General features: G+C 42.7%; 1 protein-coding gene across 1 annotated transcript; it reads left to right on the top strand.

The window, feature by feature from the left end:
- On the top strand, positions 1-15,170 carry PPP1R36 (protein phosphatase 1, regulatory subunit 36). The gene is made up of 10 exons (XM_010022283.1): positions 1-86; positions 1,267-1,347; positions 2,048-2,169; positions 2,293-2,359; positions 3,268-3,366; positions 7,164-7,295; positions 11,948-11,987; positions 13,277-13,473; positions 13,561-13,749; positions 14,990-15,170. The coding sequence occupies exons 1-10, from the start codon at positions 1-3 to the stop codon at positions 15,168-15,170; spliced, it is 1,194 nt and encodes a 397-aa protein (XP_010020585.1).
- The last annotated feature ends 795 nt before the right edge of the window (positions 15,171-15,965 follow it).

Here is a 15,965-nt window from a genome sequence, read left to right as displayed (position 1 = left end):
ATGACATGTACTCTATTTTTCTTGCAGACAGTAAGACCAGGCGTGTGGTACTGGAAAGATGATACTAACACACTTGAATTTGCAAGGTAAGAAAGAAGTTTAGTTTCAAGTTATGCAGGTTTAGGCCTCGATACAGCAGTTCCAAGTAAGGTAAAGTCAGTGTCTAATGTTTTTTTACCTGAACATTGACTGCAGGACAAATTCTTGCTTTTTATTTTTTTCTTTTTCCAATTGAGACTGGAGCTCCTTGACGGCTGCTCTGTGGCATCATCTTAACAGAGAAAACCAGAAATATGCATTTAGTCCATACTGCTCTCAAGCTGAACCCTCTACAGGGGGATGGCTAAAAGTATATGGCAAGTCCTGCCATGTGTCAGAATCATGCATCATACACTGGAACAGCCGTGCTGGATGCGAGGGCCAAGTGCCACCCCGGCTGTCTGTATGTGGAGGTCCGCAGACAGAGGTTCCCTTCTGCCAGTGTTAAGTTTGGCCCTGTGCAACGGTGAGAGCATCAGAGGACTGCAGACCTTTAGGGAAACCACAGCTCTGCAGGGACCAAACTGCACATTACTGTGCTGTGAATGTCTGTGGCAGTTGTGGATTAAGACTTTTTCAGGCCACTTAGACCATTGGGACAGAAAAACCCCAGCATCCAAACTATATCCCTCCTGCTCTCTTTGCAACTGCAGGGCAGGGAGCGTAGTGGAGCATGGCGATGGTGGGTCAGTCATGCACTGCCTGCTGCTGCCGCCTGCCCTGCTGGGCATTTTCCAAACCTTTGTCATGGTGGAGCCGGGCTGCTCACACACTACTGCAGGCATCTGTCTCGGCAGCTCCGGCCAGCTTCTCTGTTGGGCTTGTGAATGCTGCTGACTCTGCCCATTAGCTCTCCAGGGAGAGGTGTAAGCTCCCTGCTGACCTCTGCCTGTCTCTGCCCTCAAAGATCACAAATAAAAGCTCTGGAATGGAGGAGTTTACATGTAAAATCTTCCTAAAGCCACTTGAGACATTGCTTGAGGGGTTTACATGGCAGAGCGCATATGGTAGCGGGAGATAGAGCACGAAGAGCCAGGGAAGCCCCTTTACTCTTGCTTCTGTATTCTTTGAAAGCAATGTCCCATGCTAACCTCACCACAACCCAGATGTTTTCTTAGTGTCAGAGGCCAGAATAGATATAGCTTTGTACCATAGGATGTTGACCTCTTTGTACTGCTGCTAGTAATTTAAACTCATACTAATGCATGCTCATACTCTGTATTTCAGCTCCAGTCCAGCAGCTGAGAAAAACCTTAAGGAAGAAAATAATACTTTCTTTCAGGAAATGCGTGTAAAGACATTAAAGAGGTATTTCAATTTGACTAGCCTAGCTCAAAATGAAACAAGATAATTTGGGTGGGAATATTTTTATCCATTGTCTTAGGATCATGCCTGAACATAGCACATGAAACAGGAAGCCCGCTGCCATTTCAACAGGGTGGATGAGTGGTCTGAACATAAAGACAGAGCCAGACATGCCTGGTGTTGAATGCTAGCTCAGGCACTAGCCTGGTATGGCTTTGGTAAAGTCATTCAGCATCTTTGTTGCTGTTTCCAGATCGCTTAGAATGAGGTAATAATTCTCATCTCCTCTAAAGAGTATTGTCAGGTAATTAATTCATCTGTGTAAGGCACTTCAAAGATTAAATTATTATTATTATTAATATTAATTTTATAAATTCACAACACAGTATAGCTGACTTTCATCCATTGCTTAAAACCTCTTTGATCTAAATAATACAGTCGCAATTTATTATATTAGCAACTAAAAGAGCAACTTCAGACGCAACCTTAGAGGTGAAATGTCCTATTTCTCTCAACATCCCCAGCCTGTTTTGCGGTAATAATAGTTGAAAGTTAGTTCAGGATACCTGCCAAACACATTTCACTGCCTGCCCATTTGAAACTAAGTGCAATGAAGACAGTACATACCAAGTAGATAATCTTAATATTCTCAGACTGGAATTAACACTGTGTCCTTAAATGTTACATATTGGTCAACCACCAGCATCTTCCAAGATGATTGCAGTTCAAAGCTCCCTGAAAGAAAGCTGGCTGACAAAGAAGGAAAATTGCATATGATATCCCAGTGGGTACAACATGAATATGTGACGTTAGATGACGTCAAATGTGAGTAATGGCTGGTATTTCGTATCAGCAAGGCATCGCCCATACAAGTTAGGGTGCTATTTCTACTAACACTAGCAATTTTTTTTTGAGGAAGTATTGTTTTTCTCCTCTGTATGTTTTCAGATGCTGCATTGCTTTTGAAAGACGCACATGAGTCACTTCACATGTTATCACTTGAAGCAGTTATGGGGTATGTCATTTAGAGTTTGTTTTGAGAATTACGTGTGTGTAGCTGATAGGGGAGGGACTCTAGGGTGTATGAGAAGTTGAATGAGTGTCAGAGGTTTAAAATCTCATCTGGGAGGTTCAGTGGAAAACAATACCAAATGCATGTTGTCCTTGACATGTGCAGAGAAATAATCCTATCACCTGTTTGAAAGCCTTCCACTCTGTTACCTAAGGGAAGCCAAGAACTTGGGCCTAAATATTCCAAGGCTGTTATACATTTTACTCTAAGTTAAATTCCATGTTAGCCAGCACATATGCAACACTGTGTGCACCAGGAGTGCTAACATGATTGGGAGTCTGGTCTTCCTTCCTGTCCTGCTGCTGTTCATGTAGGAGCTTCAGGGCTCATTATTTGCTGCTGTCACTTATCAGCATTACTTCTCTATAGGCTATAAGCAAGGAGGCAGCGGGCGGAGCATTATTTCTCAGAGGCATATCCCTGTCATCACCATACAGTGGCTACATTTGTCGTTGACTTAGGAATGCATCTCTAGACCTTGCTGAACCTTAGTCATACTGTCCTTTCAGAAGGGGAGAGGTGTCTGAGTTGTCTCCCTTTTCCTTTGAAAATGAATGCCACTCTTTCAGTATGTTCAGTGCAGAAAACATTCTTCTTGGAAGTATGTCTGGTAATATCCAATTGAATCCACTCTTCATCATGTTTATTGGACTCTATTAGTAATTGTCTAAAAGCCTTCAAAGTCTTAGTTTGAGGTGTAGTGCTGGCTACGAATATGTCTCAGCCACATAGCTAATATTTGGTATTATGCAGGCCCTTGAGCAGAGACTTTGTTCTTTTTCATAATGGTCTGGTAGTGTCTATCTGTAAATCTGCAGGGCTTCATAGTGACCTTTTTACCTCTTATTTAGGAATGAGAAAATAGATGACTTCCTCATGGCTCTGCTCTTCTACATATCTTTTTACCTGGAAAAAATTGCCCTGGAAAAGAAATACAGATCCTTGACTTTGTGAGTACGAGACTTTAGGGGTGTAAGTACACAGAGCTTGCCCCAGCAAATTTGGAATCACAGGGCAGTCTTTCATGTCAGAATCAGTGGGACTCTGTGTGTGAACAAGGACTGCTTGCTGTACTGGCCTAGTATATCAAATAGTACAGAGAAAAAGCCCTTGGTCTCACTGTGTGTGTCTCCCATACTCTCCAAGTCATAGGCTCCTCTGACTATATGGAGAGACAGATTTTCTGGGAGAATTGGAACCTCACTTTGCCTCAGCCTTGCCCTGAGCAGTGTGTACTGTTGTTCACATGTTGTGGCATCACCGTAATCTCCCTTTCAAGATGGTGGAAGGATCCAGTCCTGCTGCAACAGGGTCACCAGATAATTTGGCTTCTCAAGGTAATGCTGCAATTTGAATAAATCATTACTGCTACCACCAATGTTAAATCTATGTGAGTGCCCTGGATTGAATTACCATTCCTTAATGACATTTCCCAGTATTAACATTAGCATCCAGTCATTTCTGCTTGCAATACAAAGCAACAAATATTCACAACTGAGTCTGCTGGGTGTTAATTTGTGCTGTGGGTCACATCACTTTAATACTTCATTTCTAAATACTTTGCAAAGCAGGTTGCGATGACTCTTAGGTGCTAGAAACATGTTGTAACATGAGGAATACATGCTAGGAAAGCAGTTCCCAAGTAAGGGGGTGTGACCACACTTGCTACCTTGCAGAATGGAAGTGAGGATGCCAGGGGAATAGTTTAGTTTAGGAGCTGCTGCGTTAGAGGGTTATATGCAGTGGGAGAAAGCATTACAGAATTACAAACCATGACTGTAAGAAACTTCAGTGACTTTCTGGAGTCTGTAACAGTCTCTGAGAATTGATTGACCATTTTCTTACAACACTTAATGCTTACGTCACAGTTCATGAAGCCTTGATGTAGAGGGGCTGATCTATCTGGGTTGAAAAAAAGACTGTTGGAGGATTGCCAGCCTTAAGGAATTGATTTGTTCTACATCCATAGGTTGACAGGCGTTTCTTTCAGTGTGCAAGGAGTAATTCATAAATAAAGCCATCAGCATAGTTTCATACACAAAGGTCATAGATTCTGTTGAAGTGCTCTGGGCTGTAATTTACAAAATGATCCTCTTCGTCTTGGCTGGTAAAGGACAAGGAGGCTACTCCATGGGTCATGACTCCTCAATATGGCTCATATCATCTACTGGTATGGCAAATACAAAACCAGACTGAAACAAAGAGAAGTTTGGACCTATTGCAATGTTTCTTGGATCAAGAGGGCTCTGGTTAGTAGGTATCAGCTATAAGCAGTGCCAGGAGAGACCTTTCAGTGTGTTCTGCCATGCAGTGCTCCTAAGGTAAGTCTGCCTTTTGTGGGAAACATGTACTTACTCTCCACTTCTACAATACTGTTTCACGTAGATTCATTAATCCACAGGGAAGTGGCTTTCTTGTCAGGATTACCTGCATATTATACTGTGTTGACATCAGAAAAGCTTAAAGAAGAAACACCATGCAGAAGCAGGATTTCAGGATATTGATCTACTGAAGTATAAATACAAGGAAGGAAAATAAAACGGCAGAAGGCAGTTTCAGGTCCTATTTAATGCTGAAGTTCATCCTTAATTGTTTTAGCATCTTTGCTCACTTGGAGGAGCTGGGAGATACTAATTATAGTGTGAAGAGCTTTCTGATACTGCATGTCTTTTCCTGTTCAAGTAGGAAAAGAGATGCAGTAACTTCCCATTTCCTCTGTTAACCGCCTGGTCTAATTCTGCACTTGGTATGTGATATACTTCAAATCAAATGCAGCAAGGACTATCTTTTACCTCCTTTGGAGTAAAAATCTGGAATGGTCGTCCACTAGGAAGCAGTGGGGACAGGCAAGAGAACTACTTTTTTTCTGAAGGTGGAGCTCTGTGAGCTTGTGAAAGGGATTCTGTCACTACATAATAGAATCATAATGACATAAAATTACACTTGTGATAAGAATCCTTGGCTTTGTGATATGCTGATGTACTTGAGAGAATATGAAAGAAAATTGCATAGCCATTTGTTTTCCTATAACTATCCCACATAAAGCCCATGTTCAGGGCTGTTACAAGTGGCCTGCTCAGGAGCAAAACTCCCTCCCCCTTCCTCCAAGATATAATTTATCTTTATAAATTTTACAGAAGCTTTCTTGCTTTCCTGTGTAGAACTGCCTATGTGCCACAAGTAGAGACAGACTGCAGGCAAAACCTGCTGGTACCATTTCATGTTTCTCATTAATGATACCTGTAATTTGCTCCTAGTAAACTGACAGACAGATTACTTGGAGACAGGCTTGATGACCCACCTAGTCCTTTATCAGCCTCATGTTCCCGTATGACAGACACATCCAATGGCTTTGCAGTTCTTAAGCTGCTCTTCTTGTAGACCCTGTGTAACACAGAAAACAACACTGGTTATTCCTGCTCCTAGGTGGTGTGTTTTGGGATTCCTGCCATTTGGGCTGCCTAACTCATCTCTTGGGTTTACTTTTTTCCACGGGGAGCCAGGCCTGTTAGTCTGAACTCCTCAACTGTCTTATATCTGTTCCACATTGCCTCAAGAGAACATCTAAGACCATCCTGGCTTCAGAAGTCATTGCTTCTGTGCGTTAAACTTTCTTTGGAAAAGAAAGCATTGAAAGGGCTTCCTATGAGGATGATTCCGGACATCTTTGACTTCTTGTGACTTTGTCTTTTGTTGATGCCATGCTGATTCTTCGTAAATCCAAGTCTGAGACTTTCCTGGCTTTTTCTAGGTTCAGGAAGATCTTGTAACTAACTTCAAAAATAACCAACCAGTTTTCCAAAGCAGCGGGCATGAGGCTTTCCCCCACTGCAGACAGCTTGGGAGTATTCGCCTCTGAAACAGTGACTCTAAGAACAGAAACTTGCCAGCAATGGATGTGACATGAATGGAACACGGGCTATTATTTCTGTCCTGCATTTTCTTTCCCTTTTATTTTCTGTTTCTGCTTCCAACCCTTTCATGTCTTTTGGGGAAAATCTGCTGAAGTTTATTAGCAATTATCCTTGAGAAGCCCAGAGTAATTGTCCTAATTTATTAAAGATGGGTTGTGTAGGAAGCTTTACAGCTGGAGGCCATCAAGGATAGGACAGATAAAACCAACTCTCCTGAGTGTGAAAGGAGGTTGGTAACTTTTAGGCTAGCAGCCCTCCCAGGTACCACTGGACACTCAGGTGGATTACAGGGGAAGTAGAGAAAATAGAAAGCTCTTTGGTTTAGCATTCCTTAGTGTTTGATCTGAATTGGTTTAAAATACAGGCTTGTGGTGGCAGCCGTTCCTGTTTAGAGATGGTCCCAAAAGTGCTTCATGTGTGTTTTTGAAGAGGAGTAAGTGCTGTCTCTGAATGAGCCAGACCCACTGCTCCAGGCCACCTGGTGACAGAGCCTGTGCCTGGAGATATCTAAATGTACCTCCAGGGCTTTTATGCAGGCTGCAGAAAGGGTTCATAAGCTATGCAGGATCAAAGATGGGTTGTGGGTATGCAGCTTATAGGTTGTGTGGAGTAAGAGAGACTGCCTTGTGGCCCCACTGGCATTGCCGAGCTGTGCTGGAAGCATCTGAATCCAGGCTTGCCACAGTGGCATCCCTTCATGGTGGTATCATGCAGCATATTGGTTTATGTGCATGAAAATAAAAGCTTGCTTCTCAGGAACAGTCTCTCTTTCTGGCATCCCTTCTGTCCAGAGCACCTCCCCTGAAATCTTTCTTCCTTTTTGTTTTAAACAGGACTATGATATCTTTTGAGAAGACAGAAATGGACTGTGTGTTGGAGAAGTTAGCAGTGTCCAGGATTCACCTTGCCAAGGTGTACTGTAACCTTATCCTTGGACGACGCATGGCACAGCAGCCTATTGGAAAGTAAGCCAGTCCCTTCTGGGGATTCTCTCTATGTCAAGGGTCACAGCAGCCCAGGGCCAAGGCCTCTGTTGAGTGATACAAGTGAATGCACAGGGTAATAAATGTGTTGTGAGCCAAGAAGTCACAGAGGACTAAAGGACCATGTAGCAGAGAAGTGTCCTACTCTCCCTGCAGCTCTATCTCATCCCATAACCAATCCCAAGAGTGGCCACAATGAGTTGCAGCAGAGCTTTGGATACCAGACAGGACAGCTCTATCCTTGGTAGGCGGAAGCCTTGCTAGGTATATAGAGCAGGAAACTTTAATAGGGCAAAAATCAGTGACAGCCCTGGATCTTACCTCTGCCATTTCCTCTTAACTAAATCTTGAAAGTAAACGGCTATGTACCTGCTGGTTACCACTGATCCCTGCATGAATTCCCTTTTATGCCAAGTCTGAAATAGTGTAAGACTAGCCTGGTAAGTGAATCACAGAATCATAGAATGGTTTGGGTTGGAAAGGACCCTAAGATCATCTAGTTCCAAACCCCCTGCCATGAGCAGGGACACCTCGCACTAAACTATGTCAACCATGTTCCTGAAGAGCAGTAAGTGAAGGAAGTAGAGACAAGAAGAGCTTATGCTTGGGCATTCTACTTCTGAGTGGGGAAGACAGTGCATGAGTTTTTCAGAATCGTGGAGATCAACTTCTCTTTAGATGCAATGGTTCCAACAGTGAACTGATAGGGGAGAGAAACCCATAGAGAGAATTAAACAGGAAACTGAAGAAGGCCAGGGAGGATAGGAGGGTGTTTAAAAAGGCAGAAAAACCAATTGAATGATTAGGACAAGAAAGGGGGAGTTTTAAAAGGACATGAGGGTGTTATGGTTCAGCCCTGGCTGGCAACTAAGCACCACAAAAAATGGTTCCTGGAAGGAGAATGTAATGACAGAGTGATCATACACTGTCCTAGTGTTATGGACTCGTTTGTCAGCCATGTATGTTCCTGCACAATGTTTCCTTTCCTTGGCAGTAGAAAGGAGCTGGCAGCCACCATCCAGAACCCCAGTCTTAGAGCAGTTTCAGGCAGATTTTTTCTGTTGGTTGATGTGAAACTGCTGCCAGTCCCCAGAGGAGACACAGACACCTTCACCTGCCTTCCTGCCACACAGCCCTGGGCAACCTTGCTCCTGGCTGGGGTGGGAGAACCTGGGCTTCCTTCTAATCAAGAGAAGAAGGTAACCTGTGAAATGATGGAGTCAAAGGGGAGCAGAAACTGCCTTCCCAACAAGGCTTTCATTTTGGTGTGCCCTATCCCACAAGGTGCTAGACCCTGAGAATTAAGAATGTGTTCCCTCTGCATCCTGGCACATCAGCATTTCACCGGGCACTCCTGGGAGCAGCCTTCTTTGCCAGATGCTTCTTCCCAGGATCCTGCTGAGCAAAAGCATCCTCTCAGCCTTCTCGCTTGTTGGAACAGGAGGCTCATGACAGCATTTCATTATTTCTGTTGGGTGGCCCTAATGTCTGCAGTTGGAGGAACTTACTGCAGAAAGTAACTTGAATCCAGGAACTGGGAGAAGCTGGATAAAACAGCCTGTTGTATACCCAGCTAGTTAGCTTTGTGGCCTCTTCACTCACTCTTACTGTCTGCTGTGTGGGAATAAGCAGGATTGAGGCAAGCAAGATGTCCAGTGGCAAAAAAAAAAAATACCAGCATGGGAGTGAGAGCAGACAGCTGAAACAAGAAACTGTGCTCTTTAATATTTCCATCACAGGGAGAGTTAGAGGCTGGCAGTGGGTTGGGATGTTGGTGTCCAGGCTGTGAAAACACAAACGCTAGAAAAGAGCTGTGTCTTAAAGCCTTCATGTTGTAAGGTGCTGTATAAAGAGAGACCTTACTGAGTTACTCATAGCAGGGTGGTGGTAGCTGACTACAGCTGACTTCAGAGTTAGGCTAATGCTGAGTGTGTTATAATACAGGGCACTTCCCATACCATACTGCAATTATATAAATACAATCTTTTCCAGGCTGACTCAGTTTAGCCTTAAATGTTATCTGGATCCTCCCAGACCATTATATGAATTGCCAAATATAAAAGCTAAAGGACAGAACTGGTTAGCATTCTTAATTATAAAAGATGGTTAGGAATTTTTTGAGCACACGTTTTTGGATGGGACAGGTCCTTCATCAAAATTAAAACTGTCAGGGAGGTTACTTTTGATGAGGTTTTTTTTTAACCTGAAAAATGTTTAGATTAAATAGCTGAGAAACTATTGATAATGTACCATCCCCAGTTTTACTATATTTTCTTATAACCCAACTATGGATTCAAGTTTTGCTTTTCACTTTAATTCACCATAACAACATCTTAATAAAATCTTATACTGTGTTGGTGAACTGCTTTCCCTTCCAGATCTGTCAAATGTCCATGTGTTCATATGAAACTCAATTTTTCACGTAAGGTTTTCTCCGAAATTTTAAGAAAGGAGGCTCAGGTGGAGAACATCTTCATCTTAACCATTTACATGATTTGTAAAATGTGGCATTAAAATCCTATCTTGATACTATCCCAGACTGGAATTTGAGAGAGTTCCTCCAGACCTGTTATTTGTGTATGTTTGTTAGCATTAGTCCTTTTGTGCCTCCAATGCTGAGGAAGGAATAGGTGTGTCTGGCTTTCTCCTTTCAAGTTGATGGGGATTGTGCAACCTTTTTGTGGTGCCAGTTTCCTTATGGGCATTTGTTATAATGGGAAAAATACAGAGTGTTCCCTAAGCTGCATGCATCAATGGAGCAAACAGACAAGCCAGCCCCTACTGATCCTTGAAGCTGGCTTGATCCATGGGCAACTTGGAGTCACAGCTGTGGTGGAGGGAGCTGCTCAATGGCACAGGAAGCATTTCTTCCCCATGTGCCCCTATGCACAACTTTTAGATATCTGAAGTCACTATCATCTTGCATCCAAACCCCATGCTTACTGCATTGGTTGCTCTTGGCTGTGTTGCTCTCTCCTTTTATGCATGAACTCATCCCACCCCCCTCACAGCTCTGGGAAATCAGTATTACTGTATCACTAGTAATATGGTGCTTTTGCTCATTCTTTCACATTTATTACAAGTCCTGTCCTGAAGCTTGTTGCAAGTTTGATGTTTTCCTGACCCTTTCTGTATTTTCCTAGGTAATGAGCAACTGTGCCCTAGACATGGGAGGTGCCTCCTGGTTCAACACTTACTTCAGGAAACTTTACTTCAAGCAGGTCCCTTAGCTTAATACCTCACCTCAGGGAAGAAAGAAGGGTGGAGACCCCTGGCCTTATTTGACTCTAATTATTAGCATTATTTTCTGTTGCTGGCCTCCACATTTAACCCTCTGCTAAACTAAGGACTGGTTCTAAGATGCTTCATAAGCTGCATAATGTTAAAAGGTGAAGTTGGGTCTCACATTTAGGTGTAAGAAGCTGGGGCACTTTAGGTCTCTGCTCTGGTACTCTGAAGGTGGAAAAATGTGCTTTACCAGAACTCATAGGGAATCAAAAGCATCAGAATTGTTCTAGGAGTTGTGCTTTGGAAAACAGCCATACTATGCTGCAGAGTCAACCTTCTTTTCCCTTGCACAATATGTGAAGTGTCAGCAGGATTAAGGCTATTGGGAGCCAGGTAGGGAGATACATGGTCTTCTTTATTGAAAAATCAATAAATAAAGCTCAGAAGATGATAAATATTGGTAGGGTGCTGAAAGGTGTTATCTTCACCGTCTGCTCTGCACTGGTGTTTCTGGTGCGATGGCAGCTGGAGGTATCCTGGATGTGTGGAACACTTAACTTTACCAGGAAGATTAGGGACATGGCAGGAGTCATGATCACGAGAGCTGATGTGGAGACAGGCTTTCCTTTGCATCTACCAGGACCAAGCCAGATCTGTGGGGAATCTGTAGGCTAGCAGAGAGAATTTGCTTTCATCTCCTTGAGGGTGAGTCGTGCCATCTCCAGGAGAACTGGGATGTGTGCGTCACCCTCTGCTTTAGTGGCTGTTACCATGATGGACAGTCATTTGGCTTTGTGTGAGAATCCCTGGGCTCAAGTGGGTGGTGAGAGCATCTCCCAGGCTTCCACTGGGCAAATTGCTGCTTCTAAAACAAAGGCCCTTTGTCATTCTTGGGCATGTTTTATATTTCTTCTTGGAGATACATCAGGCATCTACTTCTTAGTTTTCATGTTTAATGACCAGCACTGGCCTGGCTTTGGGCCCTTGGTAACTTTGCTTGTTGCTCTTCCAGTGATGTCAGGAAGAGATTTTTAATTGACTTCAGTGGGAACTGGATTAGATCAGCACTGACGACTTTCGAGATGCTCATGCAAAATGCTCAGTTTAGATAGCATAGCAGGGGATTCTCGCACACTCATCACATCCAACTTTGTTCTCTGTCAGATTTAATTAACTGAGCCATACAATATTTTGCATTTTCTCCTTCTGAGGCAATGCAGAAGTCTTGTCTTTCTCTTGGACAGTGGGTCTCCACACATTCATAATGAGGATCTACCAGCAACAACTTTATTGTCCTGGTGAAATGCTAGCTTGGCATAGCCCCATGAGTCATATTCAATGCTCTGTTCAGAGAACTGAAAGAATGACTGCTGCTATTAATTTTGTGCTCTTGTTCACTGCCTTAGGGAAAAACCATCATTGCAGAAAGATCGGAGCTACTTTGAGGTAAGAAAGACACAAAGATAAATGGAGAGTGTAGTTGAGTGTCAGCCCAGAGTGTGTCCCTCCCTTGTATTTCCAAATGTTTCTTTCCTTTTTGGTTCCCCCAGTAGGGGAACTTGTAGGGCACAACACCTTGAATAAAATTTTACCTCTAGGGCCTACATGCCCCTGTAAAATACCATCTCTTTGTCCTTCAGCCCAAGCCTTTTCCCCTTGGAGCCCTCTGCCAGGGAGTTTCATTCCCTTTGTGGCTCTTAGACCCCAGGCAGTTCCCACCATAGCCTGAGGTCCCTCTGGGAAGTCTGGTCTATGGATTTCTTCTCATCATTGGCTTCGTAGTTTTATCTCTGTAGGTAAGAAATTTTACAGCCTTCTTTTATTTCTGTTGCCCTTGGTGGCATATCTAGATGCAGTAAGCTATTTTAGCCTGCAAAATACAGCTCCATCAGCCATTTATCAGACTTACTATGTAGCAGGACTTCAGAAAATTAACACAGTACAGCTGGACCCAAGTTATACTTTATACTTCATGAACTGGGAAGTCTTTCCTTGAAAGAGGGGAACTCTGGATTCAATTCCAAGGATACACAGCAGTCCCAGCAATGCCATCTTTTCAAGGACAGGCTTGGAAGAGATTCAATTTACTGGGAGTTGAATCAGCTTATGCCAGTGATCACACATGCTAGATAGGAGGGAAAAGCTAGATTTTGGAGTTTTTTAATCAGTAAGCAAACATGTGGAGGTGAGATGTGATGAGTTCATATTTGCCAGTGATACTTTCTGTGATCATAATGCTGTCATTCAGGGTGGGGATCATCTTGTCTACCTGCAGCTGCCCAAACAAGCTGTCCAGTCAGACCATGCCTTTTGGCTGCCTTGACAGCCATTGCAGAGAAGAGAAGCTCAGCCAGAGGGTGCCTCTGGAGACAGATGTGTACGATAGGAGCCCCCACAGAATGACTCATTCCATCAGTCTCTTTCCATTGATTATTGAGGGAAACTGGGTAGTGATCTCAGGTTATTGTCTTAGTCTTCCAGCAGCAAGACTAAGCCAAATTGGTCAGAGTTGGGCAAGACTAAATCCATTTGAGCTAACTCTGTTTCTAGCCTCATCTGTCTGCATACCTTTAAAAAAAACCAGTCCTTTCAAATCTTCACTGATGCAAGCACGGTAAAGGTTGATGCTAAATGGTTGCTGGAATTTTAGTGTAGTCATGCTCAGCTGCACTCTGGGGTGCAGTGGGACTCTGGGCCATTTCCCAGTGAAAAAGGGGTCTGTGTTCTCCATTTAGGGCTTGTACAACTTCAGCAGCTATGTGACTTGGCTTGCATTCAGACGGAAGCACTTCCAAGTGATTCGGGAAGAAATGGGCAGGCTTCTTTGCTCTGATGTGTTCAATCCTGCCTTAAGAAGCAAGAAGAATATTGCCTTGCAGAAACCAGGGGATGGAACTGCTGATGCAAATACTGTGCAATTGCCCTATCCAAGGTAGACATCTGACACTTTGGTGAGTCCTTAGGGAACCTGACCTGTCCAAATACACTGAAGTAACACCTGCATTTGTTTTCTTTCAAGAAAAGACCGTGACAAGCATCCTTCCATAAGTACCATGATTCAGCAGCGCTCGCCAGCTCTGAGCACGCTGCTGCCATTACCAAACGACAGTGCTCAATACCTCTTCCAGAACCAGGACTGTCAGGCTAGGGACCCTCAACCTCACATGTGTGACGACCTGCCAGACTTCTCTGAATTGTTCACTAACAAGTAAGGGGCTACTTCTCTGCATAAATAGATATGGTAGTGCTAGGAGGAAGAATGTCAGACAGCTAGCTCTTCCTCGGCAGGAGAGGGGCCATTGGGCTGAGGACTTGATCTACACAGGATTTACAGAGGAACAGAGTGTAAGTCCTGAGAGACCTGAGAAAGCCTGAAACTTGCAGAGGTAGCACTCTTGGTTAGCTGATGGCAAAGCAGCTACTGTCCATTGTAGTGCTTCTCAAAAGTTTTATGGGGAAAGGAAAGAGGCCTTAACATAAATTTGAGCAGAAATTAATCAAAGCCTCTCAAAATCAAAATAGCGTGTTTATTTTTTCCCTCTTATGTTTCATTCCCATTTCTTGTTTCTTCTTGATTTTTAGTTTTTAATAGTGTTCTGATCAGACATTACTGATGTATTTTATTAAAAGAAAGTAATTTTACTGCATTGTATTTTTAAATATAATTTTGATTGTAATAGAAATAGAACCTTTTATTCTGATTCATGATAAACCCAAAATCTTTCAAGCCTGGGTATGCCATTCAAGAGGAATTCCATTACCCATCCAGCTATGGTTAACAACAGTATCACTACAGTACTTTTTAATGTAATAACTAATGTAAACAGGACACTGTAAGTCAGTTTTGCTCCGTTGTAGTGTATGTAAGACTCCCTGTTAAGACTTTCCCTCATTAGTCTTCTTTTTCTGCCTGGAAATTAGAATTTGAGAATTGCCTTAATTTGCCTGGATCTTCAGAGTTCTGGCAATCTAATGAAGGCTACAGCTCTGTGCATGCAAAATCTTTGGACATATCTACAAGACACGACCAGCAAATCTGGTATTTCTTGAGAGCGTGAAATTTGTTACAAATGCACATGTAATTGTTTTATGGATGCTTTGGAAGCTGGGTGCATCCTGAGCATCTTGGCTTTATAGCTTATGCACAGAGTCATGTAATCTGTATGCAATAGGGCCAAACTTTCCAGGGAGTGCTGAGCTTCTCTTGGATGGATGCAATTCATATTGTGTGCATGCACACTCCAGTCAGAAACATAATGTAGTGTTCAAAGTGCCAAGGGTATAAGCATGGTGATTTGTTTTTACCCTGTGGCAGAGGAGATACTCTTTGCTAAAGGGAGCAAGGTTCCTTGCCTGTTTACCTGGGGAACATTGCAAATCTATTCCCCTTTTTCCTGTTTTCCTTTGCTTCAATGGGTCAAGCAGATTAACAGGATGTTTCCTAACAGGGTGGGCATCATTGGAGCTCACTGTAGTGAGTTAATAGCTCTCGTAAGCACGTCTGACGGGACAAAAGAGGAGAAGGAGGTTGAGCAGGAGGAAGAACAAGGAAGAAAAAGCAGTGACCTCAGTCTGGCACCTCTGAGAAGCCCCCAAAACAGGCTTAGTACCCAGAGCACTGTGCTCTGAAGAGCAATGGAAGAAGGTGACTGAAATTGGAGCAACTAGCAGACGTGATATTTGTGTTGAGTGGCATGGTTTCACGTTGCTAAATAAATCACTTCGAAACTGCAGCTTAAGAAGCCTAACTCATTTGTCAGAGGGGGGTAGTTCAGCACACAAGGGTGACTGGAAACCTGGACTGTAATTCCTGGTTCTGTCACTAACAATTCCACCTTCATCTTAATGCCTTCATTGCACCATTTCAGAGATTATTTTACTGACTTATTTTGGGAAGCGTTTTGACACCTGCAGACGAATATGATTATTGATTTTAACATCAAGTCTCTATTTCTAAAGGGTTAGCAAAGCAACCAGGAGATATGACTTATTACAGTGTAAAAATTGCTGAAATTCTGCTTTTGAAGGAAGTTACTCTGGAATCTTTAATATATTATGTTTACTTCTTTTTCTATTTCCATGATCTCTCATTTTGTTCTTGGATGTATGAATCATTGTGAAATAAGTATAGCAAAAAGAAATGCTGTTATTTAAAATATCTACCAAGTTTTCATTTAACTTTATATTTTTAATTATATACATATTTAATTTTTTATCATTGATTTCACATTATTGGGAAAGCAGATTTTAGATGTTCAAACTTAAAATATGCAGTTAGGATGTCAGAATCTTGAAATAAAATTAATTCATGACAAGAAATTGTATCATTTTACCTATAAGACTATCTGTACATGCTAATCATTAGCGTCAGGAGGGAAATTTAGAATGAAATACTGATTTTGTCAATAAGAACCAGTGAAAAAA

The sequence above is a fragment of the Nestor notabilis genome, unplaced genomic scaffold, assembly GCF_000696875.1.
Source record: "Nestor notabilis isolate BGI_N333 unplaced genomic scaffold, ASM69687v1 scaffold12279, whole genome shotgun sequence".
Classification (NCBI taxonomy): domain Eukaryota; kingdom Metazoa; phylum Chordata; class Aves; order Psittaciformes; family Psittacidae; genus Nestor; species Nestor notabilis.
This window is presented reverse-complemented; position numbering and strand designations above follow the sequence as displayed.